We start from the raw sequence: 27,542 nt of genomic DNA on the forward strand, positions 1-27,542 counted from the left end.
CCTAGTACCTAGGAGTGGAAGCTGTGACTACAAGTATCTCTCTTTCCTGAAAGAGCCCTGACGACTCTGGTGTTTCCCCACCTCCGGCTCCCTCACAGAAATTGTAAACAATACAGACTGACACTTTAAAGGCCAAGGGGATTTCACCTCCATCCTGTGTTTTTTGTTCCACAAACAGTTTTACGTTAGACTTCACATTAAGAAGGTTTGGTTAACCTACATCCCCTCCACTGTTACCGTAGGCTTGTTGAAGGAAAGAGAAGTAAGTCTCAGCGATACAAAACCAACACATGCTCACAACAGACATCTTAAAACAGACATGAGAGGGGGATGGGGATGGTGGGAAAAGGCAGATTGTTATATGTTGGATTTACACATTCCAGTAGAACGGTCCACACCCCTAGACCTCGTCCTTCTTCGCAGATTTCTGCAGGCTGGATGAACTCTGAGAGATCTGATTCAAGGGCATGTACAGTCAGGAAGGAAGTAGACAGTCAAAGCGGCAAGTTGCTCTCAAAAGGGATGGAACAGAAGTAGGAAGTATTTCTAAAGCTATCAAGATCATGTCGCTGACTCTGTTTTTTGTTGTTTAAGAAAAAAAGAGCAATTCATCAATCTGTAAAAATGACTTTATTGGCAATTAACTATTTAAAACAATAAGAGATTATCACATGTTACAAATGCTACCCTTTCTGAGCGATTTACAACAGAATTCATGGTACAGTTATATACACAGATATCTGTCAGAAAATGAAGAGCTTTTCCCCACTCCACATTGGTGATGACATGAACAATAGTTTTGGAAATATCGGCATACTACAAAGTCTTTCTTTGATGAATTACCTTATGGCACCTGCCTCCTTAACTCAAAGCTATGGTTGTGGAGGACGGGATGGAATACAGAGACTTTCACTCATCATCGTTGGTATTTTCTACTTCCTTAATACCCTTTGTCATCCTATTATTTCAGTCTTCCCTAACTCATCAATGTTTCACTCTACACTTCTGCCTAAGAACAGGAAAGATAAAAATCTTTTGCTAAAGCAGATAGCTGTGCCAGGGCCTCTTACTGGTAAAGCTGTACTTCTAGCTTGCTGGAGAACTAACAGAGAATGTTAAAGAAACCCTTATTAATGACTGGGCATTTCACAGTGACATGGAACAGAAACCCAAGGGTTCTGGGTTTCAAAGACAGATCATTCTGGCATGTGCTGTAGCATGCTCCTTTCAATCACCCGGCTTTACTGTTTTCCCATCGGATCATTCTCTTTCCATTCTGGTTCAGCTTTCCTTTCTCGAGGCAATACTCCAAAGGCAGGGAGGTAATTCTAAATTCCCTCAGCTGACCTCTTAGCAATATGTCAGAAAATATTGTCTCTTGTCCAGCAATCACCATCACATGAAATCCCAAGAAATTCTACAAGTAAACCTGGGAGCAATAAACTACCCCCTCAGAGGGACAAAGCATCTTGTCTCTCTGTCTCTGTCTCTTTCCTCATCTCTTAGCCAAACAAGCTGTTCCACTGTCCTGAAGCTACAGGCAGCTATATGGTACAGTGGATAGACAGCTGATCTTGGAGTAAGAAAGAACTGAGTGCACAGCCAATCTCAGATGCTGGCTGTGTGACCTTGGGCAAGTCACTTAACCTTCTTGCCTCAATTTCTTCGACTGTAAAATGAGGATAAATAACAGCACCTACCTCAGGGTTCTCAGATGGGATAATGTTTGTGAAGCATTTGGCATACAGTAGATGCTTTAAAAAATGCTTGCTTCCTTCCTGTAATATTTTTGGTCAGGATCAATATGTCCACTGACTGATTCTGCTACCATTTTGGGCTACTGATCCTGGTTTACTAATGGCAAGGTGAATAAATGAGAAGCACTGTGCTCTTCAGGATCTTGATGCTTTGAGTGATCATTTGATCCTCTTTTAGTCCTTTGGGTCATATACCAGCCTCCATTCCTTCCAAAAGTCAGACTGAGAGACAGCAGGGTTTTAAAGAGGAAGTGATTCACAGCCAATGAGCATCTCCCAGAAAATCTGTCATCACTCTAAAAGCAGTATTCTGGTGAGAGTATAATGATTTGAAATCTTCATATTCAAACCACTTCATTTAATGAAATCGAGCACTGAGAATTAAATTCAGTGGAAATACTATACAAGTCTTAATACTGAAAGGGATGCTATGAGCACCTGCAGAGAATTGACCTGTGTCTGAGCATTCTACCTTGAAGAAAATATATACCAGATCCTGGTAACAGAGACATTAACTCAAGAGTGATTATGAATCTTCTTTTGTCTTACAAATAATAGAAAATAAAAGCATCCAGTGGACTGGTTTTCTGCTTCACAAATAGGATAATATACCCCACAATATTGTACATCTATAAGATGTATAAATCACTACAATTCATTAAAAACAAAGACCTCCACGCCCCTGAGAGCATGGCCAGACACACTTGCTGTGTGTCTTGATTCCACTTGCTGGTGGAATACTTTCAAGTCAATGCTTGCATCTACCAAAAAAACTATTTAAATCAGGACATAGGAGAGCACAGGTCAAAGGATCTGGAACTGAAACTTTAGGATGAAGTGGGCCAAAAGCCTTCATTTTACAGATGAGGAAACTGAGACCTGGAAAAGTGAGATGACTTGCCCAAGGTCACACAAAGAGTAAATGGGGTAGCCAGGACTAGAAATGTACCACACTCCCCTAGGCGTGTTTTGAAGTGGGAAATACACATTCCGCTTTTCCTAAACAAAACAAATGTGCAAGAACTATTTAAGGAACTAGTTGCCCTTGTGAATGTATTTCCTGATCTACACATTGGACAAAGCACAGCAAATCCAAACCTCTGTAAAAGAATTATTGGTATAAGGAAGGATGTGACATCCAGACATAAGCAAAAACAACTCAGAGTTTGCAGTAAGTTCAATGCTGTCATCAATTTTCATAATACAAGTCATCACATTGCCTATCCCGGCTCCTCCTCTTTAGTGTAACCCTGGGTAACTGACTAATAGCCAAACAAACTGAGCAAAACAAGAGGGAAAATGTCACGAGCTTCAAAAATCTTTAGCAATTGAATTGTTTCTTAAAGAATGTACTAAAACAGTTTTCAAAGCATAAAGAGGGGAAGAGCTGATCATCTATTTATAAATTGCACACATACACACACATTTCTGTCTAATGCACCCACAACACTGAAAGTATATACACCTATCTTAACTATCATTATTATTCTCCTTCTATGCTTGGGGGGGGAGGGGTTGGGAGCTGCCCAGGGGGAGGATCTCAATCTACATAACATGATTTATGATACTAGATGGTATCAGAAGAGGGGAAGAAGTGGCTTATGGGAATGAGACCCATGATTCTCATGGAAACAGCCATTCCTGAGTTGGTCTATGCCCCAAAATAATTCCCTTCTGGTCAAAAATTTTTCTGCAAGAGCTATAATTTCTATGTGAGCTAATTAATTTGCTAATATATGGATATAGTAATTTCATGAGTAGATTTATCTTCCCTGAGATTCAGAACATATATATAGCTTTTGCTCTTTTGTTATTGTTCATTTATTTCAGTTGTATCTGACTCTTCATGACCCCATTTGCAGTTTTCTTGGCAAAAATACTGGAGTGGTTTTCTATTTCCTTCTCCAGTTCATTTTACAGATGAGAAACTAAGGCAAACAGGGTTAAGTGACTTGCCCAGGGTCACACAGCTGGTAAGTGTCTGAGGCCAGATTTGAACTCAAGTCCTCTATCCACTGCACCATTTAGCTGCCCTAGCTCAAACTGTATCACCCTAGTTAAATTTCAGTCCTGAAAAGGCAGTATTTTCCATCTTCAATAAGAAAGAGCCATTATCAAATCAAAGATAACATTTAAGTAAATGTAAACATGCTATTTGGTTGTTTTTCACAGTTATTCTCAGTGACAGCAGAATCCTGGTGGGACTAGAATAACTCATTGTACAGCCCAGAAGACCTTTCACAGAAGACCACTCACTGCTATGAGTCCATTGGAACAAGTCCATTTTTCAGTTTAACTCCTGAATTGTTTCCTGTCTTGCTCAAGAAAAGAAAGAAAAAAAAGTTTCACAGCTATTCTTCTTAAGACATTCATTGTGATGCCATTTTTAAAGGTTATTTTCAGCATTTTCATTCTTGGATGGAAGAATGTCGAATTGGGCGATGGTAATCCTCTGGCCGGGTAATGTGTTCTTGTAAATCAAAGCCCCTCAGAAAATGTCCACTATTTTGCTGAGCGAAGTAATAGAGCTGTTTGGCTAACAATGGTTCAACCTTGATAATAAATTAAAAAAAAAAAGTGATCATGCTACATGAAATGTGTTTTGTTCTTATTCAGCTAACGCACTATTACTACTACTACTAACTGCAAATCAGCGTCTATAGCCACCCAAGACCAAAATACACAGACTTTGGGAAGCAACCAGATAGTTGATATTTTTCCCATAATTCATTCAGTTGTTTGTTTCATATTAAATATTATTCAGAATCCACTGATGATCCTTCTTGGGACTTAGAGTGTGTTAGACTAGGACCAAGAAGACCTGGGTTGTAGCCTGGGTCTTGCTATTGTCTAGATATTTGTTTCTGAGCAAGGTGATTCTTCTCTCTGTGCCTCCTACTATGAAATGCCTAAATGAAGTCCAATTTTTTTTACAAGTCTAGCTTATGATTCTAAACTGCAGACTCACCTCCAACTTGAAATTCACCAGCCACTCAATCTGTACCTACCTATATCCAAGTAAAATGAAACTGACAACTAGAGCCATTTCATCTAGATTATTTTTTCAAAATGAAAATAGAAAATTTGGAAAAAGCGTTCGGATTGTCAACTCCTAGAGCACTTCTGTACAATAAGAATACTCTCTCTTTTTAAACAGATGGGGACAACTAAGGTACAGTATGCTTAATTAAGTTGCCTGCCTCGAGATCATGTGATGAATCAGTATAACGGTGAATAACAGAAGTGAAGTCCCTTGAAGTTTAGTTTCTCGTGCTGTTCATTGCACTCTATTTCGTTCTCTGTCTTTGTCTCTGTCTCTCTATCTATCTGTCTCTTTCTGTATCTCTCTCTCTCTCTGTCTCTCTCTCTGTTTTCTTCTGTCTCTCTTTGTCTTTCTTTGTCTCTGTCTCTCTCTCCCCACTCCCCTCTGCATTTTATTTACTCAAGTTATATGGTTCACTCTTGGAACCAAAATCTGAAAATTATAGTCACTCCCTTTTACTAAAGCCATAAAAATTCAGTAAGTGAATACTTACTTGGGCTGTGATAAGCTTCCTTTGCCTCTGGGGGTCTGGAAATTCCTCTCCAAAGCACAAAACTACCTGGAATCTTGGTAGAGGACGACCATGATGAGCAAATGCTTGCAACTCTGGAGGTAAAAAAAAAAAAAAAAAGAACATTCAGAAAATCCTCTCCATGCACCATAAGTTTCCAAGGCATGTAGCAACTGCTTAATAGTGATGTTGCTCTAGAAGACAAGACGTGTCCATAAACCATGTGGCAGTCTAACAGCACTGGGTCATGCATCCCTCTGACAGACTGGTGAAGCCTATGGACCTGTCTTTTCAGAATAATGTTTTTTTAAATGCATAAAGCAAAATATGTAGAATTACAAAGGAAATTGGGTACAATGAAAAATTATCAAAAAAATTTTAAGTTCACAGACTCCAGGGTAAATACCCCTGGCATAAAGGAAAAAGTACTGAAAGACAAAAAAGAGATGAACAAGGGTGAACTTGCTAAGGTGAATGACTGAAAGGAGGGAGGGAGGGAGGGAAGGAAGAAGGAGCAAGGGACGGAAGGAGGAAAAGTAAAGAAAATGAAAGAGGAAAAAAAGAAGAATGTGAAAAGGAAGGGAGAGAAAGAAGAGAGAAAGGAAATGTAACATTAATAAAGGTCATCCTAGTTTGAGAGCAGTTATTAACTACAAAAGGTTTTAAAATGTTTTATTTTCCATGGAAAAAAATCAAAATTTTAAAGAAATGTTTCCTGGGCTTTTTTCCCCTCCATCCACCATGTCACTTCTGTGGCATTCCAATGCCATCCCTACTTTCAAATCACAGAGCTTCACTGTATGGCCAAACCAAGACAAGCCAAAGTAGAGGGAAGATGCCATTGTCTGAGAAGCAGCATGGTCGTTGCAGAAGAAAAGTGGTTGCAGGTATTCGGTCCAGTTTACTAACTCAATTATTACTAACTCAATGTGTGCTTCTGAGTGTCACCTCATTCTCTGGCCACCAGTTTCCTCACTTGTATAATCTGGAGACAGTCTGAATGACTTTCTAAGATCCTGTCTCCCTTTGAGGACAGTAGCATGGATCTATGTTTTGTGGACTATTAATTTAACTCTCTCCAGTCCTCCAATAGATTATTTCTTTGGTCTCCAATATCCCATGACCTAAAATGAGTATCATTTTTGGTATTCAATCATATCTGACTCTTCATGACCCTTTTTTCTTGGCAAAGATACTGGAGTAGTTCACCATTTCCTTCTCCAGCTCCATTTACGGAAGAGGAAACTGAGACAAACAGGGTTAAGAGACTTGCCAAGGGTAACACAGCTACTAATTGTCTGAGTCCAGATTTGAACTCTTGACTCCAGGTCTGGCACTCTATCCACTGTACCACCTGACTGCCCCTGATTATCATTTGATCTAGATCATTTTAGATCTCATATAAAATGAGATTTCTTTACAAAGAAAAATAAAGATACACCCTGAAAAAATAATGTGAGTTATAGATTGCAGTCAATTTGGGGTGTATTCATGCTAGGCTGAACTATATTTTCAGGCACCTGCTGAAGCAGAAGACTGATATGGGATGGAACAACATTTGTAACCAATCAGTCATTGATTATTGCTGCCAAGCACAAAGATATGCCTGGAGATAGAGAATAGCCCAGACCCACAGCTCCTTCCCTAAATACTTATAATTGAAACTGGAGCCTTGCTGAACAGAGAAATGCTCAGTCTATTACATCAGCCCATCTTTCCTTTGTTGATGTTCAAGATAACATTCCTGTCTTGGGCTGTTTCAGTTCATTTAGGAGAGGGTAACATCTCAGGTCTCCAAATCTATTTGACACAGTAGTTTTAAACTGTGCCATAGGCCTGTGGATGCCCTTTTATCAACTAGATGCTCCTGGTTCCTGCTTCCAGGGGAATTATCCTTTATATATCCTGGATGGGTAGATATGAAAAAAGTTTCCATCACCCTCTTCAACTGCAGAAGAGTTTCTAGCTAACTCACTTGACTATGTGAGAGGGAAGGGCAGGGAGGGTTGGGATAGGTAGTTGTTTCCAGAATTCAAACTAAACAGAGCTACTTCAAAAAAATCTGGAAATAAGTCCAGGAAAATAAAAAGCTGAGGCAATATGCTGGGTAATCAACCTCCCTAAAGCCTGTTAAGAGAAAAGAGGACTTTGTGATCTATGCTATTTGTCTACATAACCCACGCTCATTGGATAAATGCTCATTTCTACCCTTGATTTTGCCTGTGTTCAGATGATGCCTTCTGAACACCCAGGGTTGAAAAGTGGTCTCACTTCTGTTCTGGTAATCTCCCAGTTCTCTAATAATAACAATAATTTAATAATGAGAAGAGGAAGAAGGAGAAAAAAACAACAACTAGATGGCACATTAAATAGAATTCTGGACCTGAAGTCAAGAAGATTCATCTTCCTGAGCTCTAATCTGGTCTCAGACATTTACTAGCTGTGTGACCTTGGGTAAGTCACTTAACCCTGATTGCCTCAGTTTCCTCATCAATAAAACAAATTGAAGAAGAGAATGGCAAACCATTCCAGTATCTTTCCCAGGAAAACTCCACATGGGGTCATAAAGAGTCAGATATGAATGAAATGACTGAACAACAACAAATAATCATAATGGCTAATATTTATATAGCATTCTAAGGTTAACAAGGCACTTTTTAGATAATGGAAAGTGCATTCAGTGGTTCAGGAGTCAAAGGACCTAGATTCAAATGTTGCCTCTAATATTTATTCCCTATATGACCTTGGACAAGACTCTTCATCCTCCCTAGACTTCAGTTTCCTCAGTTTCAAAATGAAGGGGTTTCTGGGAGCCTTCTTAGACTAGGTGACCTCTAAGACTAGGTGGCCTCTAAGCTCTCTCTTTCTTCCAATATCAAGTCTAGGCTCTGCCTCCTGTGATCTCCTTTGATTCTCACAACAGCCCTGAGAGGGAAGTATTACAGCTTTAAGCAATTCACAACTGGGTCAAAGCTAAAAGTTCTGGTGATGGGCTTAAATAATAACTTGTGGGCATGTGAGAGGAGCAGTCTAAAGACCAGACTGGACCATTCATGCTCTGCAGGAATTCTTTTGTCCACTGCTTGATTATACCAGTCTTTCAGGTACTGAGCAGTTATGGCTTAAGAACACGCAGCTGAGGCTCAAAACAGGAAGGAAATGCATAGCGATACTTCAAGGGGAACTCAGGAAGGCAGAAGTGATTTTCTTGAATTTCTTAGGATTCTTGAGCCAAAAGCCCCTACTTGTGTGACATCCTTCATTTCCCTCACCCAAAGTAGGCAGTGCCTCTGTATCTGTGGTTAGCCCAACCCTGGCCATGCCCAGTTTACCATACACATTCTTCTCTGGCTCCTTCCCATCTCCAACCCTACGCAGCCCCACTCACCATGTCTGCAGAACCTGAGAGCCGAAAGAATCCAGAAGGATGGCCCAGTCCAATACCCTCATTGTTAAAGAGGAGGAACTGAGGCCTTAAGTGATTTTCCCCTTGGTCCACAGAGAGGACAAGGCACAGACTCTCTGACCCTAGTTCTGCTGTCCTTTCCCCTTAATCTGGTTCTACCTTTAGAGAGGCCAACCTGACACTGAATCCAATGCAGGCAGAGTCCACAAACATGGGCTTAGCTGCTGTCCTTCCCCTTTCAGTGTCATATGGCGCCCACTCAACTGAACACTATTGTATTGTATTGAACAACTGAAGTCTATGCCTAGAGAGAGTTTTGTAATATTGCCCAAGATGCCCCTAACAACCTAAGATCAAAGATTTAGGGCTGAGAAGAATTTTCAAAGTCATTGAGACTGATCTCCTTATCTTATAGAATAAGAAACTGAGGCACAGTGAGGGGAAGTTGCTTATTCAGAGTCACACAGCTAGTAAGTCTGAGGCAGAATTCAAACTCCAGACTTCCTGAATGTACTCCATCCACTGAATCACCCATTAAGTACCCCTGCCTTTTTACTTCCTTAGGGAAAAGTCCTCCTCTCCCTCTTGTTTAAGTCACTCCCTGGTAGGCTGACTAGGTACCTGGGTTGGCAAGGAACAGGTCCAAACATAGACCATGCTTCCCCCAACCCCAATTCAATTAGCTTAAAATATGAGTGCAGACAAAATAATGAGTGAATTTTATAAGAATATTTTGCAAGTGTTTCCAGGAGCTGTAAGATGGCCATTTTATATCTACCAGAGTCAGCACTGAATGATTGATTGAGAACTGGTCTTGACACTAGGAAGACCTAGACTTTAGTTGTGCTTCTGACAAATACTGGTTATCTGGCCCCGAGCATTTGCTTTAACTTTTCAATGCTCTGAGGACAATTAGCTGCAGATAAGGCGTCAACAAACATTAATGAAGGAAGTGTCTTCACCCAGGAGTCCCCTAAATCAACAAAATTACAGGTTTAATTCTTGTCTTAACCTATATACTTTTTCATTTCAAATAAACCTCACATTAAGAGTACAAACTAAAATGATCTGGACCAAAATAGTAACTTTTTCAGGAGAGAGGATAGGATTTAAAAGACTCTACAAAGGCTTAGACTACCTCAACTTGGCATTGTTGGCATCTGCCTAACCTTCTGAGTCAGTAACAAGAACCTCTAGGATCAAAGGATACGTGAAAAGATGGAAGAGGACTTTCTGGGGAGGGGGTCCCAGAAGACAGTGATGAATTCACAGAACTAAAGGCTAAGTGAAGGGCAGGAAATAGGGAATGGTCAGCTATTATCCTCTTCCTCTCCCACTCCCTCTCCTCTCTAAAAGTGGCAACCCCAAACCACAAAATTAATTCCTTAAGATAAGCATCAAAAGATTGGACCAGTTGTTATTGTGAAAATTAGCAAATTAGCAAAAAATTAGGACAAATCTAACAAAGATACCTAGCAAAAGGCATATTGCAAAATAATCAACACATGCCATATAAATGTGTGCATCACAAAAATATCTCAAAGCACTAACACCTAATAATGTCCCTCTTTAATCAAATTCAATAGACCCATTTCAAGTTTCCATATGCCAAAAGGCAGTTGCATAAAGAGGACACATCTGAGCTACATTATTAATAACATACTTCTAACTCTAACCTTTACAATTTTTCTAGGAAATTTAAAGGTCTGAGACATTATTACATATGCTCTCAGTGAACATATTGCTAAAACACCTAAATTTCTATTCATGGGATACTATTTGTTGAAAACCAGAATGTAAAAGGCCATCCTATCAAGCATTTCATCCGGATTTCTATCTCCCTCACCCATACCAACTCAGAGTACAAGACAATGTTTGGTGGGACAACAGGGATGGTAGGTGAGCCAGAAAACCTGGATGATCCTTGGCAAAGTATAGAATTGACATAGGAAAGATGTTTGGACTATGTGTAGGTCAGCGAGTCATTCTAATTGCCACCTCCCTCCTAAGCCAGACAGACAGACATCCAGAGAAGTATGTGCATTACCTGATAAAAACTGCTGTGTGTCAAAAAGTTTGCAGGTCTGATCTCTTTCCAGCTTATTAGGACGGTCACTGCATAATGCCAAAGGTCCATCCCAGTAGATCCTGCTTTGACAAAGTCTCTTAGCATACAGTCCATCAGGTGCCATCCAGAGAATGACTCCCCTCTCCAAATGGCTCAGCAATTTTTCTATGTTTTTCCTTTGGACATTATCCTCCGGATAGGGGAAGAGAACCTGATCCAGGGTACTGGCATCATAGGTCTGGCCATGAGATATCCTACAGCCTTCAGGGCTTGAGGTGGTTATCTCCTTCACCAGTATCTCACGATAATACAAACAGATGTGCAGCCGGCAATCTGAAGACAGAGATTTATTTCACAGTCAGCATCAACAGACGAGAACTCTATGCCCATCCTATCAGACATCACACTGAAATTTTAACTTCCTAAACGATACTTAACTTGTTTTCATACTGCTGATGGTGGAGCTGATATTTCTAAAATATCAAGTCTTGTATTAATTATCAAGAATTTATTTTCAAACAAGAGAGTTAATTGTAAACTTAAGAAAAGAGGCTGCAACCAATGAAAAGAATCGTGTTTCCCAGTCTCTGGTACTCTGTCCATTGATGCTTTATTCTTGCTTCAGTTTGGGGTGCTACAGCATCTGAGGACATGCTTCATGGAAAAACTGGAGTAGGCATGAATCAGGGGACTAAAAGTACCATGTCATGTTCTAGACATGGTGATAGGGAATCACTGGATAATGATCTTATGGGATTCACTGGATAAAAGTGAAAATAAATGAAAGGAAAGAAAAAGGGAATGAAAGAGGGCAGGTTAAAAGTACATCTTATTCCAGACAGGAGGATATGCAGACATTCTGATGGTAATCATTGAATAAAAGTGAAAATAAGTGAAAGGAAGGAAGGGAATGAATGAGAGGGGAGGGAAGAGAAAGGGAAAAGTAAAGGAAAGAGAAGAGAAGAGAAGAAAAAGGAAAGAAAGGGAAAGGAAAGGAAGGGGAGAGGGAAGATTTTGCAAAAGTGGTATTTTGTCAAAATGAAAGGAAATATCGTATACCCACAAATGCTTTGCAGCCTAACCAGCAATGAAAAAGAAAATGTTTCTTGAAGGCAATATTGAAGCAAATTTAATTAAAATCCCATCTAACTGTCCACTGATCTTTGACAACGGTCCTTAAGACTGTGTGTTCTAACATTTTAGAGGGTGAGATATGCAGATGTATTCATTTCACCTATTTAGGAAAGATCCTAAATAGCAGTAATTAGAGTTCTTTAAAATCTTAAGCAAAGGCTCTGGACAGGTTTCAGATCCTCCTGTGCTATCTATTCAGGGCCATGAGTATTTAAGAGGGGAAGGTGAACATTTTTTCAATTTTTCAATGAATTGGATCAAAAGACAAATCAATCTTGACAAGGAAACCTCCCAAAAAGGAAGCCCATAAAAACTTCTTTTTTCCTCCCATCCAGAGAACTGGTTCATCTTGCCACTCAGTGTGTTTGTGCAGAAAGACTCCAACACCAAGGGCTCAGGCAAAGTATCTACTTGCAAAGAGGAGGTGTTGCCTTTTGGAGGTGACTCTTGGGGTAGGTTTCATTTCATTTAGTGATGTCAGCTATCACAAGGTCACAATGACATAAATAGCTGTTTATTTCCTACTCCTCTAGCACCCACGCAGACTGGGGTACCCATGAAAAGAGTATGAAAATTCTAAAAACACAGATGCTCTCATATACAATTCTTACAGCCCTATGACACCTCCTTTCAAAAGGCAGTCTCAGTCACTGTGACTTCTCGAAAGACCAAAGACAAATGTCTTTTCAGTTTTAGCTCTGATACTGCAATTAATGAAAATCAAGCATCCAAAAGCCACTGTGAAAAATAACTTCCCCCCAGCCCCTAATATATCACAGCCTCTAACATCAGTTTTAAAATGGGGATAGTTTCAAGGTGACTAATATCAAAGGTTAATATTGATCATACAGATCAAATCCTTTCACCATGCAATCCAAGGGAGTTACCCAACTTCTTTGGTTGACCTACAATTATTCTGTACAAATATTCCTTAAAATAAAGGAAAATGGGGTTCAGAAATCCAATCATTATTCAAAGATAATTGTTGCAATGAAAGTTGTAAGCTAAAATTTACTCCAGTCAGTCAACAAACATTTATTGTCAGCTCTTGCTCAGAAATCAAGTGGTACAGTAACATCTACTACGACTGAACTCTGCTACAGTGGACACTCAATGTGTTTTTATGGAATAAATTTGTGCATCATCAAACGAGAAACTTGTAAATATCATTCTTATTACTAACAAGAATAGCTAACATTTCTGCAGTATTTTAAGGTTTGCAAAATGAGTTACAACTGTTATCTGACAAGGCAGTCATCAGCAATAAAATAAAGAGAATTCAGTTCAAACAATGGTCACTGAAAGAAGATAGAAAGAGTCTTCTAAGGGATTCATTTAATAAAATTTTGTTGCTTTTTGTTTCCTTCCAATAGTTCAAGTTTCGTTTTTAGCATATACATGTATGTAATATGTACACATGTATATGCTAAAAACGTAACTTGAACTATTACATATTACATATGTATACATGTGTACACATGAACAGGAAAAGAGGAAAGAGGCCAGTACTAGCTGCCCCATCCTGCACTTTTCCTGCTGTAACAAGTCACTGTTTCTTGAAGGCACCATATTTGTAATGAATTTCTATGCTTTCTGGCTTCCTTTACTTAAAGGAACTAAAATCTCAATGAAAATCCCCTATTTTACTGGAAGCCTTCCCCAACTCTTCTTAATTCTAGTGTCTTCCCTCTCTTAATTATTCCTATTTATCCTGTACATAGGCTGCTTTTTATTTCTTTCCATGTTGTCTCCCTGTTAGATCGTGGTCAGGGACTATATTTTTTGTCTCCTTTTGTATCCCCAGTATTTAGTATGGCATCCAGCACATAGCAGGCTTCTAATAGATGTTTATCGATTGATTACTCCTCTTTTTCTGAGAGGTTCAAGTCACCACAGGTCCACTCACTAATTCATCCACAAATGTGAGACACCACATTCTCTCTGTGGCATACACCAACAGACAGACAGACAGAACGGCACACTCACCTGAGAGGGCTAGGGCTTCAGCAGACCTTATGCTTGGCTCAATGGGTATTCCAGGAGTCTGTGACTCGGGTGGTGCGCAAGCATAGAAGGTACCCGTCACCTGGCAACCTGTATTTACAAATAAAAACAAATGATTTTTTTACTGACAGTCAAAGTCAACAAGAGGCAGCATCTTTGTGAAGCAATGTTACTATTCTTACCAATCCACAAAATAAAATAAACTGGAGACCTTATACAGAGCTTATTATGGTGGACCTTACAGGGCAAGAACTCAAGAAGCCGAAGCTAACTGTATCCCATGTTAGCTCCGTGAGACAAGTGTCTGAGGTAGCTGGTTGAAATCTTTGTCCGTGAGAAACTGAGGTACAGGGAGAAGAAGCAAAAGAGACCAAAGTTCTGCCATGTGGGTCCTGGAGCCAAAGAATTTTCTGCACTTTCTTTGAACTTTCTGACAAAACTGAGTAGGAACTTTTCAAATACTGTTTCCTTTTTAAAAAAAAAACAACGCGGTTTTTGTGAGTTTGGGGGAGCTGAGCAAGGAGAAGAACAACCTTGGTCTCTTTTAATAAAGAAAGACTTTGCAATGGACATTCCTTTCTATTTGCTTCATCTTATTTTTCCTTCAGAGATTTGTCTGTTACATACAGGGTATCCCAAAAGTCTTAGTGCAGTTTTAAATTATTAAGGCTTTAAACTTCTCTAAGACTTTTGGGACATCCTGTAATTACAACCACAGTCTCATAATTAATACTTATGGCTCTCAATCTAATAGATCCAGTTCCATTGCACACTGACCTGGGGCTCAGGAATATTGTTCTAATCTTAGTTTATTCACCTCAAAAATGGGAAGAATAAATATGGCAAGATGATTTTCTTGGAAATTGTCTCTGAATAATTAAAATAAATGAATACAGAATGCTATGGATACAAGATACAAAGCATATATCAAATAATGATATATTTTATTAATAGCATAAAGTTGAATGCTCTTTGAGACTAAAGATTGTTGAATTCTTTGTCTTTGCATCCCTAGTGTCTAGCATGGTGCCACACACATAGTAGGTGCTCAAAAAAATACTTGTCAACTTATTGATTGATTGAACATATACAGGATGTAATATATGTTGAATAAATAGGAGTAAATGGTCCCAAAATATGCAAAAGAGGCAAATTAGTAAGTGTTCTCTCAGTACTTCTACCCAAAGAACAGGCTTTTAAAAGTCCTAGCATTCTCTAGCATATTATACAAACTAGTCCCTGTAATACTACATTAAGAATTTCCTGTGTCTTATATCATGCTTATGTTGCTTTTGCTATGTTGAGCCAATATCTCTTCTGAAATTTCATTTCAGTATTGGGGAAAATCTCCTTAAGGGTTATAGCCTGGTCCAATCTAAATGCAATCAAACCACTCTGAAACTTAATAGTGCTGTGTATGTTTTAATTTTGCATTACATAAATTATTTTTATGATTTTATAAAATAAGGGTTCTCAACATGGAATCCATTGAACTTATTTGTGTGGGGTTTTGAAATCTATTTAGATTTAAAATTATGAATTTATTTCTATATAGTGTCTATATATTTCTATATAAGTATACTGTACCTATATAAGTAACTATATTCTAACATAATTGGTTTTCTTTACAACCACACATATTTTTTATGGATTTAAAAGCATTATTTTGAGAAGGGGTCCATGTATGCTTCAGCAGGAGTCTAACACAAAAAAATGGTTAAGTGCATTTGACAGATGCATTTTATAAAAGTTTCAGTAAGGTGCACACCCTGTGGCAAAATTCTGGGATAACCATGGAGTTGGAGGAAACTTCAAAGTGATGAGATTACAAATCCACTTGAATATCAAGGATAAAATATTTCCTGTCTAGACAATGAGGTGTAGTGGAAAGAACACCGAGTTTGGGTTAGAAAGCAGGAATGGAAATTCTAGCAATCTGTGTCACCTCAGACAAGTCATTTCTCCTCTCTTGACTCCCCATGATTAAAATAAGAGGTTTAAGACCTTGAAGTTTCCTTTAAATTCTACAATGCTATAGTCCTACACATCACCTTTTTTTTTTTTAGAGAGACTCAGGTCACAACAGAGACATTAATGTGAAGAGTAAATTGAATCAAAGGTAGGATAGAGGCGACAGCTGCTTTTTTTTTTTTTTTTTGATTCACACCTGCCATTTCATCAGTATAGGGAACTCTTGTGTGAAAGCTCCCTTCATTGATACATATCAGCAACTCATCTATAACTAATATTCTTAGAGAGTTTCCTAAGATATTGATAAGTATAGTGACTTGCCCAGGGTCACACAACTTATTAATGTCAGACATGAGACTTGAACCCAAATCTTCCTGGCTTTCCAAAGCCAACCCTCTATCCACTTCAATGTATTGTGTTTCAATAGCTGCTATAATTCATATTTTAAAAATAAGGAAAACCTTTCTGTTGTTCAGTCGTATTCAACTTTTCATGATCCCATTTGGGGTTTTCTTGGCAAAGATATTGGAATGGCTCGCCATTTGCTTCTTCCAGTTCATTTTACAGATGAAGAAATTGAAATAAATAGGGTGAAGTGACTTGCCCAAGGTCACACAGCTAGTAAGTGTCTGGGCTGGTAAGCCTGGCATTCTATCCACCGAGGGCAAAACTGCTTCACTATCTCACCAATCCTTAGATGGGAAAGGATGATGAAGTTCTTGGCCCACATCACAGGGCTGGGAATAAAATTCAGAACACAAGAAATCTATTATATCAGACACATTATGGCTTCTCGTTAGGATAAGATTCAGCATCACTTGATTATACGATAATATTAATACATTAACTTAGCACCAGCACCAGAAGATCAATAGCCTTTTGCTTTAACCCCAGTAAAGACAAGGAAGAGACAAAGAATCGTTCAGTTAATAAGTATGGAGTAAAGAGATATTCATTAGTCCAGCAAATTGTCTTGCCTCTGCATTTGCTCATGGCAGTCTTTCTTTACAGTGTTCTCAGAAAGGGGAAGCTCTTTGTCACTGATAGACAACACTAGGTCAGCAGTGATTTTTTTAACTGTGGTCTCATTATCAGTGAGTTCAGTAACAGTGGACCAAAAGCACAAACTGTGGATAAGGAAACCAGGACTGAAATTCTTACCATTCTCACAAGCAGGGCCCTGCCAATGGTGACTTCGAGGTCCAAAAGGGACAGTTGCACACTGATAGGAGATTTCTGGGTGAGGCTGCTCTGGAACAAAATCTCTCCAATTACGGTCATGGGACATCATATAGTTTGGAACCTGTTCAGAAGAAATACAATAGGGGATTTGGGGAACTCATCCCAGATCATCATATTGATAGGGGACAGTTTCCCCTTGTATACTCCTGGACTTCCTATGGATTCACTCATTTGGCAGGTGACCAAGGATGATTCTATCGTCAGGGGAAAAAAGTTTAGAATGAGTTGTTCATGTTACTGACAAGTTAAAGAATACTTAAAAAAAATACAATCAAGGCACTGTGGCAAAATATTGATTTATGCAAAGCTTAATCATATGGTTAAACTCTGGCACCAAAAATACCACAGGGAAAACTATCTCCCTTCACCCACCAGATTCAATCAAACAGAGCTGTAATTCACTTTAGAAAAAACTAGCTAGGATCAGCTGCCCTGTGGTTTCACATGATAAAGTACTTCTTCCCAAGTTATAAATTTCAACAAAAGGCCTATTTCCCAGAAGATTTTAGAATCAATTGGGGAAAAAAAGTTATTCTTTTCCTTCATCTTTCCTTATTCTTCTCTCTCTCTCTCTCCCTTTTTCCCTATCACAATCTCAATCTCAGTCTGTCTATGTCTCTCATTCTGTCTTTGTCTCTTTCTCTTCCCTACTCTCATCAAACATAACATTATGAAACCCATCATTAGTTAAACCGATGATGCACCAACAAACCATTTGAAAATTTAAAATTTTTTTCAAAGATAAAAAATTATTAGATTTTTTCTTTGTTCTTACCATATAAACAATGAGCTTGATTTTTTTAAAACTGAATTTACTAGCTGTTTTGTTATTACTTACTCTCATAAGATTCATCAGCTCACCTGAGTTTGTAGTGATGGGTAGGGAGTAGGCATTGCAAAAGAGTGGTTCATAATTATCTGGGGATCCTCCAAGCCCAACTGTTTAGCTCCTATTTATATGTAAGTAAAGAGGAAATAGTACAGCATTAATAACAATAACACAACTTAAGGTTAAAAAATAAATTTGGAATGACAGTATCTCAGAGTGAAAAGGGGCCTCAGAAAATATCCAGTCCAGAAAGTATATCAAACAAGATATTTGCCAGTAATGTTTATAGGTTTTACTTTGAATGAGAAAATGATTCTTATAAGGATTGATGGACAGAATATTCATAAGAGCAAATAGACTTAAGTTTAACCTTTTAGTTAGTCACTAAAGGCTCTTGGAAATAACCAAAGTCCCCAGTGTTCAGTGATTATTTATGGCCAGAAATGTGACGTATGACATTACTAGAGTAATTCACTGACTGATCAAAGAAAAAGTAGCAGGGGATCTGTAATATATATACCTCTCAGTGAGTGATGTCAAACAGTCAGTCAATAAGCTTTGGTTGCCTACTATGTGCTAGGCACTATACTAAACACTAGGGATACAAAGAAAGGTAAAAGGTAATGCCTACTTTTGAGGAACTCACAGTCTAATAGTCGAGACAACATGCAATCAATTACATACAAACAAGATATGTACACGACAAATAATCAGTAAAGGCAAAGCACTACCATTAAAGGGGATCAGGAAAGACTTCCCACAGAAGGGGGTAGTTTTAGCTAGGACTTGAAGGCAGCCAGACATAAGGAGGGTGATGATTCCAGGCATGGGATAATTTCTGGAGTTTGGAGATGGAATATTTAATTTGCGAATCAGTAAGGAGGTCAGGGTTTACTAGATCACAGAGTATATGGGGCTGAATAAGAAGTAAGAAGGTTAGAAAAGCAAGAGGGGGCAGATTATGAAGGGTTTTGAATGTTAAATAAAATATTTTATAGTTGATCTCTGAGGTGATAGGAAGTCATTAGGGAGGTGTACTGGATGAAGATCAGTTAGACAGCTGAGTAGAAGATGGACCCAAGGGGGCAGAGACAAGTCAGGGATATCAACCAAAAGACTACAGCAATAGGGAAAGCATGAGGTGATGAGGGCCTGTACCAGGTAGTGGTGGTGCCAGAAGAAAGGATGAGGCAGAAGAGAGATATGAGGAAGGTAAAATCAGCAGAACTTGGCAACAGGTTACCGATGAAGGGAAGGGTATAACAGAGGGTGAAGAATCAAGGATGAAGATGATACTGAGGCTAAGAGCTTGGCTGGCCTGGAGAATGGAGATGCCCTTCATCATAATAGGGACATTTGGAAGCAGGGAGGCTTGGGGGAGTGGTTAGGGGGGAAAGTTGTGATAAAATCCTAAACTGGAGGTAGAATCTGAGAAATGTACACACATGAATACTAGAGAAAACTCGAATCAGTGTTTCAAAGAATGAGGCTGAACCTTTATGAGTTCTCAACCTGACTGGAAGTTTGTAAGAAGACAGAAAAAATTTGGGACAAAATAGAATTAAAGCATGGAATGGTTTTCCACTGTTAACAAATTATAATGCAAGAAAATGAGATTTGATTTTTAAAATAACAACAGCAAGGAAATTCCCTACCTTTTTTGGCCCCTTCAGGAACAATTCTGTAAACTTTATATGGATCTGAGATATCCAACTGGCTTCTGTCAACCAACTCTTCAAAGTCATTACTTTTGTTGAGGGCACAGCGCAACCTTGTCTTCCAGGTTGGAGGGTCTGGTTTGTCAATGCCTTCCCTGAACTTCCCTTTAAAGAGTGCCCAAGCCTGGGAGGAAAAGTTAAGAAGGAAAATGTAAAGTTAAAATGATGGCCATTTAAAAAAAACTGCACAGAGGAATCAATTTACAGAAAAAATTATGCTTTACCAATAAAATAACAACTGTGCAGTATTTCTGCGCATTATTTCCTTTGAGAAAAATCATTGTTGAGCTCAAAAGAAATGGTCAGAGGAAGAGGAATAACTGATTGACTGACAGACTGGACAGTCAGGTGTCAAAATGACTCAAAAATGGAGGAAAAAAGCTCATAGAACTTGGGGATTTTGCCAAGGCTGTGGTTATCTACTCAAATAATCAGCTTCATTATCTTAGAATCAGAGGTTTATATCTGAATGAGGCCCCAAAGATCATCCCCTCCAGATAAGGAAACTGAGGCTTCATTTCCCATAGGAGGAAACTAAAGTCATAAGTGATTTTATTTGTCCAGTGTCACAAAGGTAGTAATATTGTTTCCCAAGTGGGAACCTGGATCGTCTGACTGAAAATCCAACTTTTTTTCATCTCCGACCACCTTTGGGGGGTAGGGTAGGAGGGGGGAAGGAAAGAAGCAGGACGAGAAGGAATACATTCTGAAGGACTGTCGAAACTCTTAGGAATCTGAAATCTAAGAAAAGACTCTCTCCTTTGCTTTTGTAACATCACACGTGGCAAGACTACTTTCTCATTAGATCAAAGTAAAACCTGCTCTGGAATGGAACAAGTTTTGTCTGCAGACTAAGAAACATACACAGGGATAGAAAGACTCAAATAGAGATACGGAGACTGACAGAAACAGAAAGAGGTACGGAAGCAGAGGGACAACAAGAATCTTATGTCCTAAACCTAAGCCCTTCAGCCCCCTCTGCCTAGGGAAGGAGATCTCCCTATCTGGGCTAACAGCACGACTTTCTAGATATTGCTCACCTAGCACTCTCTGGGCTTGTGACTTGGCCCCTCATTTGTGCAAAACACCTCAGAAAGCTACCAGCTTTTCGTTTTCTCATGTGGTCTCCACCGGGACTGTACCTAAGGGTTCCGATCCCACAGACATCTACCCATTTCCCGGGTCCTCCCCTAACAGCCCCACAACCCCAACCACCGCCCCTGCCTCCTCCGCCTGCTACTGCAAACAGTAATTGGGGGAGGGTTATTTTGCAAGACCTGGGATGGATGAGAGAGCAAGCTTTCCTCCTCCCCTCTCCCCTTCCTCCCTCACCTGGGGACAAGGCATTTCCCCAGGTCAGGATCTCAAAGCACCCCCCCCATCCCCTCTTTCAGCTGTCCTCCTGGCCCCCCAAGCGTTAGTGACCTTGAAGAGGGCAGCATCCTCCTCGCGGTTGTAGTCCTGCTTGCCGGCGTGTTTCCAGGGGATGCGGAAGATGCTCTTCTCCTCATTCTCCCACACGAGGCCCGGGTACTTGCCGCTGTCAATCTGGTCAATGAGCCACTGGCGGAGTTTGCCGTTTCCACAACTCACAGAACTCATCCCGCACTCGCTACCGCTGCCGCCGCCGCCGCCGCTGCCGCCGCCTCCCTCCAAGTTCATGCCCCGCGTGCCGGGTCTGCTGGTGCTGCTGCCGAGGCCGCTGCTGCCGCCTCTGCCGCTGCCTCTGTGCCTCTCGCAAACGCTCCGGCCCAGAACTAAAGAGAGGGGATAAGGAAACCGGCCCCCGGCCCCATCACTCGCTGCCGGCAGTGGGAGCTCAGAGGCACCGACGAAGCCTCTTCAGCCCCACTCTTGCTCCCTCCCGAGAACCCCTCAGTCAAGAGAGAAACGAGGCTTCTGGTTCAGTAAGGACTCCAACTCTCCCAATTGAGACGGTGTGGAGCACACTATTCACCTCCGGACATGAGACTTCCAAAGTCCTGGGTGCTCACTCCTAGGGATCGTAGATCAGCCTCCTCTGAGCTCCGCTTGCTGGCTATCTCTCTCCCTTCCCCACCAATTCCCTCATCAGAAGCCCGAGTTTCCTCATCTGGAAGGCATCATCTTCTTATCAGTTATGACCTACCTAAGCCCACTTCCAACACACCCAATACCCTCCTTTTACACTTTTATTTACACTTTGCACGGCTCCCCAAGCCTGCTATGCCCTCCCACGTGAGCGTGGGGACTTTTTATTTGCCACATCAGTTGGGAATACTTCTTGTGGGAGCCGTTCCCCCAGCACGCTTAGCTATGGGGGCTAAAGGAAACTCTTCCTGATCCTGGCCTCACTGTGTTTCCAGGTAAAAAGTGAACCCTCCCTTTAGAGATGTCTTCTCCCTCTACACTCCCGCTCTCCTTACCCCATAGTCAACTCTCCATTCTTCCCAAGATAAACATGCCTACCGTACTACAAGGAAAAGATCAGGACCCAGAGACTAAAGATGACAGAGTCAGGAAACTTATTTAATTGGAAAAAGATAGAAGATGAAGAGTTGGTGGGATACGAGAGTAATGTGAAAGTCAAGAGCTGAGGTAACTTTACAAGGGACGCACAGGGTTTCCAGATCCCACCTTGGTCCCTGTAGCCCCGAGAAAAGAAAGGAGAGGATGGAGGCACAGTGTCAATTCAAGGATCTCATCTAAGCCCACTCCTGTCTCTAGTGAAGAAGTAACAGCAGCTTTCTAAGAGTGCTCCCAGACTTCGGATCCACAGCTAGCAACGTGAGAGCCCCACTGTCGGAGGACCTATGGACTGCGCCAGAAAAGGCAGCTCAGGGACACTCCGCAACTCAATTCAAATTCTGTCCCTTTTTTTCTCCTTTACTCAAAGATTAAACTATAGAGATCTCACCAATAACTACTACGGTTTGCTTCACCACATTCCCGCCCCCTGCCCTCCGCCTCCTCCCTCGTTAGAAGCCACCACGTGAAGCTTTAGCAAAGTGGCCAGAGGAGCGCCAGGGGACTTATACAGGGTCTTCCCAAAGTCTTGGTTTACAGTTTAACAAAGCACCAAAACTCTGGGGACACTCTGTATTTCCCCGCGGGAAAATACAGCCTACAGCCTCTGACAGCCTACAGATTTCAACCATCCTCGTGATGTCAGTCATATAGCATCCCAAAATAATATTTGTAAAACGCTAAGCATGGTGCCTGCCACATAGGAGACGCTTGTTCCCTTCCATCCCTGGTAGCTACTAGGAAAAACTGTAGTGATTCCTGCTTTCTTTCTCTCTCTCTCTCTCTCCCCCCTCTCTTTTTCTCCGTTACTCCCTGTCTCTTATCTCTCCCTGTCTCTATATCTCTCCTCTCCTCTCCTCTCTTCTCCTCTCCTCTCCTCTCCTTTCCTCTCCTCTCTTCTCCTCTTGTCTCTCTCTCCTCTCCTCTCCTCTCCCATACACACACGTGAATTTCTGTCCCGAATCCTCACTCAGCATGCAGGGACCCTACAGAGTTCTTCCACCAACAGTCCAAAGTGACAGTGGTTCAGTGCTAACCATCCATCACCTGCATGTGACCTATTCAGTTCTGAAAAAGTGCTTGAGAATTTCGGGGTAGCCCTGCTCACTTCCTCCCAGCCGAGGCTCCCAGGGATACCCCCTCTTTCACATAAGCTTCCTTAGACCCCTTGCCTAGGACTTTCCTCCCACCTTGGCAGAGGCTCCCGGGAGCAGCCGCTCTTACCTCTGTCCCCAGCCTCCGAAGAGAGGGCTGGTGTTGGGTCCCAAAGCTAAAAGTGGTGAAACTACAACCCTGAGGGGGAAAAAGAGGAACTTTATATGAAGCGTGAAAACCCTGCTAGGGGCGGGGACAGGAGGGGGCGGGAAGGGGATCAGGACGGCTGCGGTAGAGAGGGGTGGATTGAGGGCGGAGACTGGGAGGGAGGCGGGAAGGGGGCGCGGCTTCCCAGGGCGGGGATCGAGGCTCCGTTACTTGAATTTCTGTTATTTTAATAACGGGGATCGGGCGGGGAGACTGAATTGACTTCTTTTTGTGCGGAAGCACAAATTGTGGAGGGTAGGAGGAGGCAGAAGAGAAGAGGGAAAGGAAAAGGAGAAAAGGGGAAAAGGGGGAGAAGGAGGAGAAGAAAGAAGGAAAGGAGGAGAGTGGGAGGAGAGAAAAAGGAGACCCAGATTCGTATAACGCTTGCAGGGGAAAGAATGAACCTGCGTCCTAGCCACCGAGTCTCCCTACCAGCCGAGGAAAACTCCTTGGACCTCAAGGGCACTGCGGACAGCAGCCTGGGAGAGTTTACGTCTAGCAGTGGACTCTAGAGCATTGGCCTCTTTCCCTTGCCCACCCCACAGTTTAGCGCTGGAGCCCTAACAATAAAAGGAGGGAAGCGAGGAATTAACCACGGTGCCCAGGATTTGCTTTAGAAGTCCTAGATAGAGCTATTAAGATGAAAAGAAGAAGAAAAGGGAGAGGAAGAAGGAGGAGGAGAAGAAGAGGAGGAGGAGGAAAAGAAGGAGAAGAAGGAGAAGAAGAAGAAGAAGAAGAAGAAGAAGAAGAAGAAGAAGAAGAAGAAGAAGAAGAAGAAGAAGAAGAAGAGGAGGAGGAGGAGGAGAAGGAGGAGGAGAGGAGGAGGAGGAGGAGGAGGAGGAGGAGGAGGAGGAGGAGGAGGAGGAGGAGGAGGAGGAGGAGAAGGAGAAGGAGGAGAAGAAGAAGAAGAAGAAGAAGAAGAAGAAGAAGGAGAAGAAGGAGAAGAAGGAGAAGAAGGAGAAGAAGAAGGAGAAGAAGAAGAAGAAGAAGGAGAAGAAGAAGAAGAAGAAGGAGAAGAAGAAGGAGAAGAAGAAGAAGGAGAAGAAGAAGAAGAAGGAGAAGAAGAAGAAAGAAGAAATCGCAGCAGCCTCTAAGTGACACCAAGAAATCTACCTATTTGTGGAAATAAGGAAGCAGCATGATCAAAAAAACCCCCCAAAAACAAAAATCCAAAACCTTTAAGTTTAAATTGATACTACTTTGTATCAGTAGTGTAGTTCTGTGTGTGCGTGTGTGTGTGTGTTTGTGTGTGTGTGCGCGAGACACATACACTTTCTGTTTGTTATTTGGTTTGGACTTGTGATTTCATCCCTGTAGAGACTCTTTTCACTGATACAGGCTGGCAATTGCTTTGTAACTTATTCTTACACAGTGGCCTGGGGCACTAGAACTTTTTAGGGACTTGCCCTAGGGGGTCACATGGCTGGGAAGAAGCCCAGGCAGGATTTCATCTCAGGTCTTCTACAAAGCCATCCCTCTGTCCACTATTTGAGTTTGCCTTTCATACAGTAGATACACCAAGTCAAATGTCCATGCCCTATTGTAACTATGATTAAGGTGGCTTGAGGGTATTTGTATATATCAAACTGCCCCCCCCAGTCTAAATTACAGAGAAGAAAGGGAATAAGTTATCCAAGTATTCTGTTGTCCCCAGACTCCAATTCCCACTTGAAAACCAGTTTTCATCTCATAAAAAGATTGTTCCCTAGCAGAGGTGTCTAACAAAAATAAAAATAATAAAACTTGCCAAAGACTGTGAAATAACATCTTTGTTCAAAAAAAATCTTTATGGTCATTTGGATTTTAGTCTTCATTATTTTTAAATCAGTTAAGTTCCTTTTTGTTAAAATACTGATAAAGTGACAGAGGGGGAGGAAGGAGAGGATTTGGGGCAAAAATCATTCTTAGAGGGTTTCAGCCTTTCCTACACGTGTCCTCTCTGCACAGGTTTAGTCAGTTTCATCATTTCCCTCACACATCCACATCCTCCACTTTCAAAAGTACAAAACAACAGTCATTGAAGGAAAGCTTTTCAAACAGCACAAGTGCACCTTGTTTAAAAATAACATGGTTAATCTTCAACGCCATCTTCTGGCTTATTCATTTTCAATTTCATCCAGCTTTCAAAATAAAGATAATTTTTAAATTTTGTAATAAATGGCTTGGTATAAAATATTTTGGTAGTTGAATCTATTGACCTCTTCATAATTTCTAAATGGAAACAAATCAAACGAAGTTAATTCATTAACATTTATTATTTATTATTAATTTATTATGTGTCAGAAGTGTTGGAGATAAAAAGAATGGTAAAAGACAGTCCCTGATCTTAAGTAGTTCACTATCTGATGGGGGAAAAACATCCAAATGACTATATACAAACAAGCTACATACAGGATAAATTAGAAATAATCAACAAAGGGAAGGCACTAGCATTTAGGGGGATCAGGAAAAGCTTCCTTTAGAAGGTGGGATTTAAGCTAGGACTTAAAGGAAGTCAGGGAAGTTGAGGCAGAGATAAATAGGGAGAATATTTCATACATGGTGAACAGCCAGAGAAAATTACTGGAGCCTAGAGGTAGACTGTCTTGTTTGAGGAACTACAAGTGCCATTGGATCATAGAGTACTTGGTGAGGTGGGGTGTACAAAGATGGAAATGCAGGGGACAAAAAGGTATGAAGGGTTTTGAATGCCCAAGAATTTTATATTTAAACCTGGAAGCTATAGGGAGTAAGTAGAATTTCTTGAATTCAGGCAGGTTGACATGGTTGTACCTGAACATTAGAAAGATCACTTTGACAGCTGAGTGGAGGATGGACTGGATTGGAGAGAGACTTGTGATAATCAGACCCATCAGGAGGCTATTGTAGTAGTTCAGATGAGAGATGATGAGGGTTGGCACCAATATACAGCAGTGTCCAAAGAGAAAGGGGGATGTATTTGAGAGATGTTACAAAAGTGAAATCGATAAACCTGGGCAAAAGACTGGACGTAAGAGGTAAGAGAGTGATGAGTCCTGAAGTTAAGATCACCCAGGAAGGGAAGATACTCAGCTGTGGGGACATGATGAAATCCAATCCAAAGAAGTACAGCTGAGTGAGTAACTTTGAAATTAGTAGTTTTGGTCAAATTGAGATTGAAAGACAGATTGTAGAGACTTTAAAAGAAAGTGAGAGGAAAGGAAGTTTAGGCACTATGTGGCCTTCTTGAGAAGTTTAATCAAAACAAAGGGGGGAAAGGTATAGGACAACGGCTAGAAGGGAAGGCATGTCATTTGTTCACCAAACATTTGACATCTTAGACATATTAGAGCACATTAGATATACCGAAAATCTCTCTCCCATGACAGAAAAACATTTTTTCTAATATGAACTCCCCCCCAGAATTCACACACACACACACACACACACACACACACACACACACACACACACACACCATACACACACACACACACCCGAGACTGGTTAATAAGAAAAGTCAATTTTTCCTCAAGAAAGACTGGAACCCTGGAATTAAGTCTGCCAATGCCACAAAAGTTGCCTTGAAAGGTACAAAAACAATCATTGGTTAGCTGGTTGCTTTATTAGACAACAACAAAGCATATATGATTATATTTATGCTTGAACTGCCTGATTTCTGTTTATTTTTACCCAATTACCCAAATATTTAATCCAAATCTGGTTTAGAAAAGTTTCCATTCCATTCTTTATAAAGTCACCTTTGAAAGATGATTTCTTTAAAAATCGCTTAGGAAAGCTTCATAAAGAAAGTTAAGCTGAATGAGAAAGGAAGAAATTTGTCAGGATAAAACTATAATACGCATTCATATACCTACCCACTCCACCCCCCGTCCCTCTCACCCATCCACACACAAACATTGAATCTGTCTTCTAAGAGATTTCAATTTTGTTTTAAAAATAATTAAAAACAAACTCCCTCCCCTCCCCCCCCAAGCTTTTTACAACATTTAAAAAGATTTCTGAATTACAGAATCTCAAACTTTCAGAATTGGGAGAGAACTCAAAGGCCAGGTCATCTCACCCAAAATTGA

At 40.7% G+C, this 27,542-nt stretch overlaps 1 protein-coding gene and 1 long non-coding RNA gene across 2 annotated transcripts in view; one reads left to right on the forward strand and one right to left on the reverse strand.

Moving 5' to 3' along the window:
- Nucleotides 1-4,014, forward strand: part of LOC140500773 (uncharacterized) — a 16,311-nt gene extending 12,297 nt beyond the window's left edge. The window contains exon 3 of the long non-coding RNA XR_011965866.1: nucleotides 3,930-4,014. This is a non-coding gene — a long non-coding RNA (uncharacterized lncRNA). The remainder of the gene's footprint in view (nucleotides 1-3,929) is intronic.
- On the reverse strand, nucleotides 612-23,484 carry IRF4 (interferon regulatory factor 4). Its single transcript, XM_072603662.1, has 9 exons — nucleotides 23,413-23,484; nucleotides 21,109-21,440; nucleotides 19,621-19,807; nucleotides 17,998-18,086; nucleotides 17,056-17,197; nucleotides 13,906-14,013; nucleotides 10,765-11,118; nucleotides 5,294-5,406; nucleotides 612-4,309 (listed from the first exon to the last, which is right to left on the reverse strand). The coding sequence occupies exons 2-9, from the start codon at nucleotides 21,343-21,345 to the stop codon at nucleotides 4,166-4,168; spliced, it is 1,374 nt and encodes a 457-aa protein (XP_072459763.1). The 5' UTR covers nucleotides 21,346-21,440; nucleotides 23,413-23,484; the 3' UTR covers nucleotides 612-4,165.
- Between the last annotated feature and the right edge of the window lie 4,058 nt (nucleotides 23,485-27,542).

This window comes from Notamacropus eugenii, chromosome 4 (assembly GCF_028372415.1).
Source record: "Notamacropus eugenii isolate mMacEug1 chromosome 4, mMacEug1.pri_v2, whole genome shotgun sequence".
Lineage (NCBI taxonomy): Eukaryota > Metazoa > Chordata > Mammalia > Diprotodontia > Macropodidae > Notamacropus > Notamacropus eugenii.

Excerpts from the sequence above, each read along its gene's own strand:
- IRF4 (XM_072603662.1), bottom strand. The coding sequence starts at position 21,345 with ATGAACTTGGAGGGAGGCGGCGGCAGCGGCGGCGGCGGCGGCAGCGGT. Across the intron at positions 18,087-19,620 it reads TCCTGAAGGGGCCAAAAAAG|GAGCTAAACAGTTGGGCTTG; the intron begins GTAGGGAATTTC and ends ACATATAAATAG. Across the intron at positions 14,014-17,055 it reads GGGCCCTGCTTGTGAGAATG|GTTGCCAGGTGACGGGTACC; the intron begins GTAAGAATTTCA and ends TTGTAAATACAG.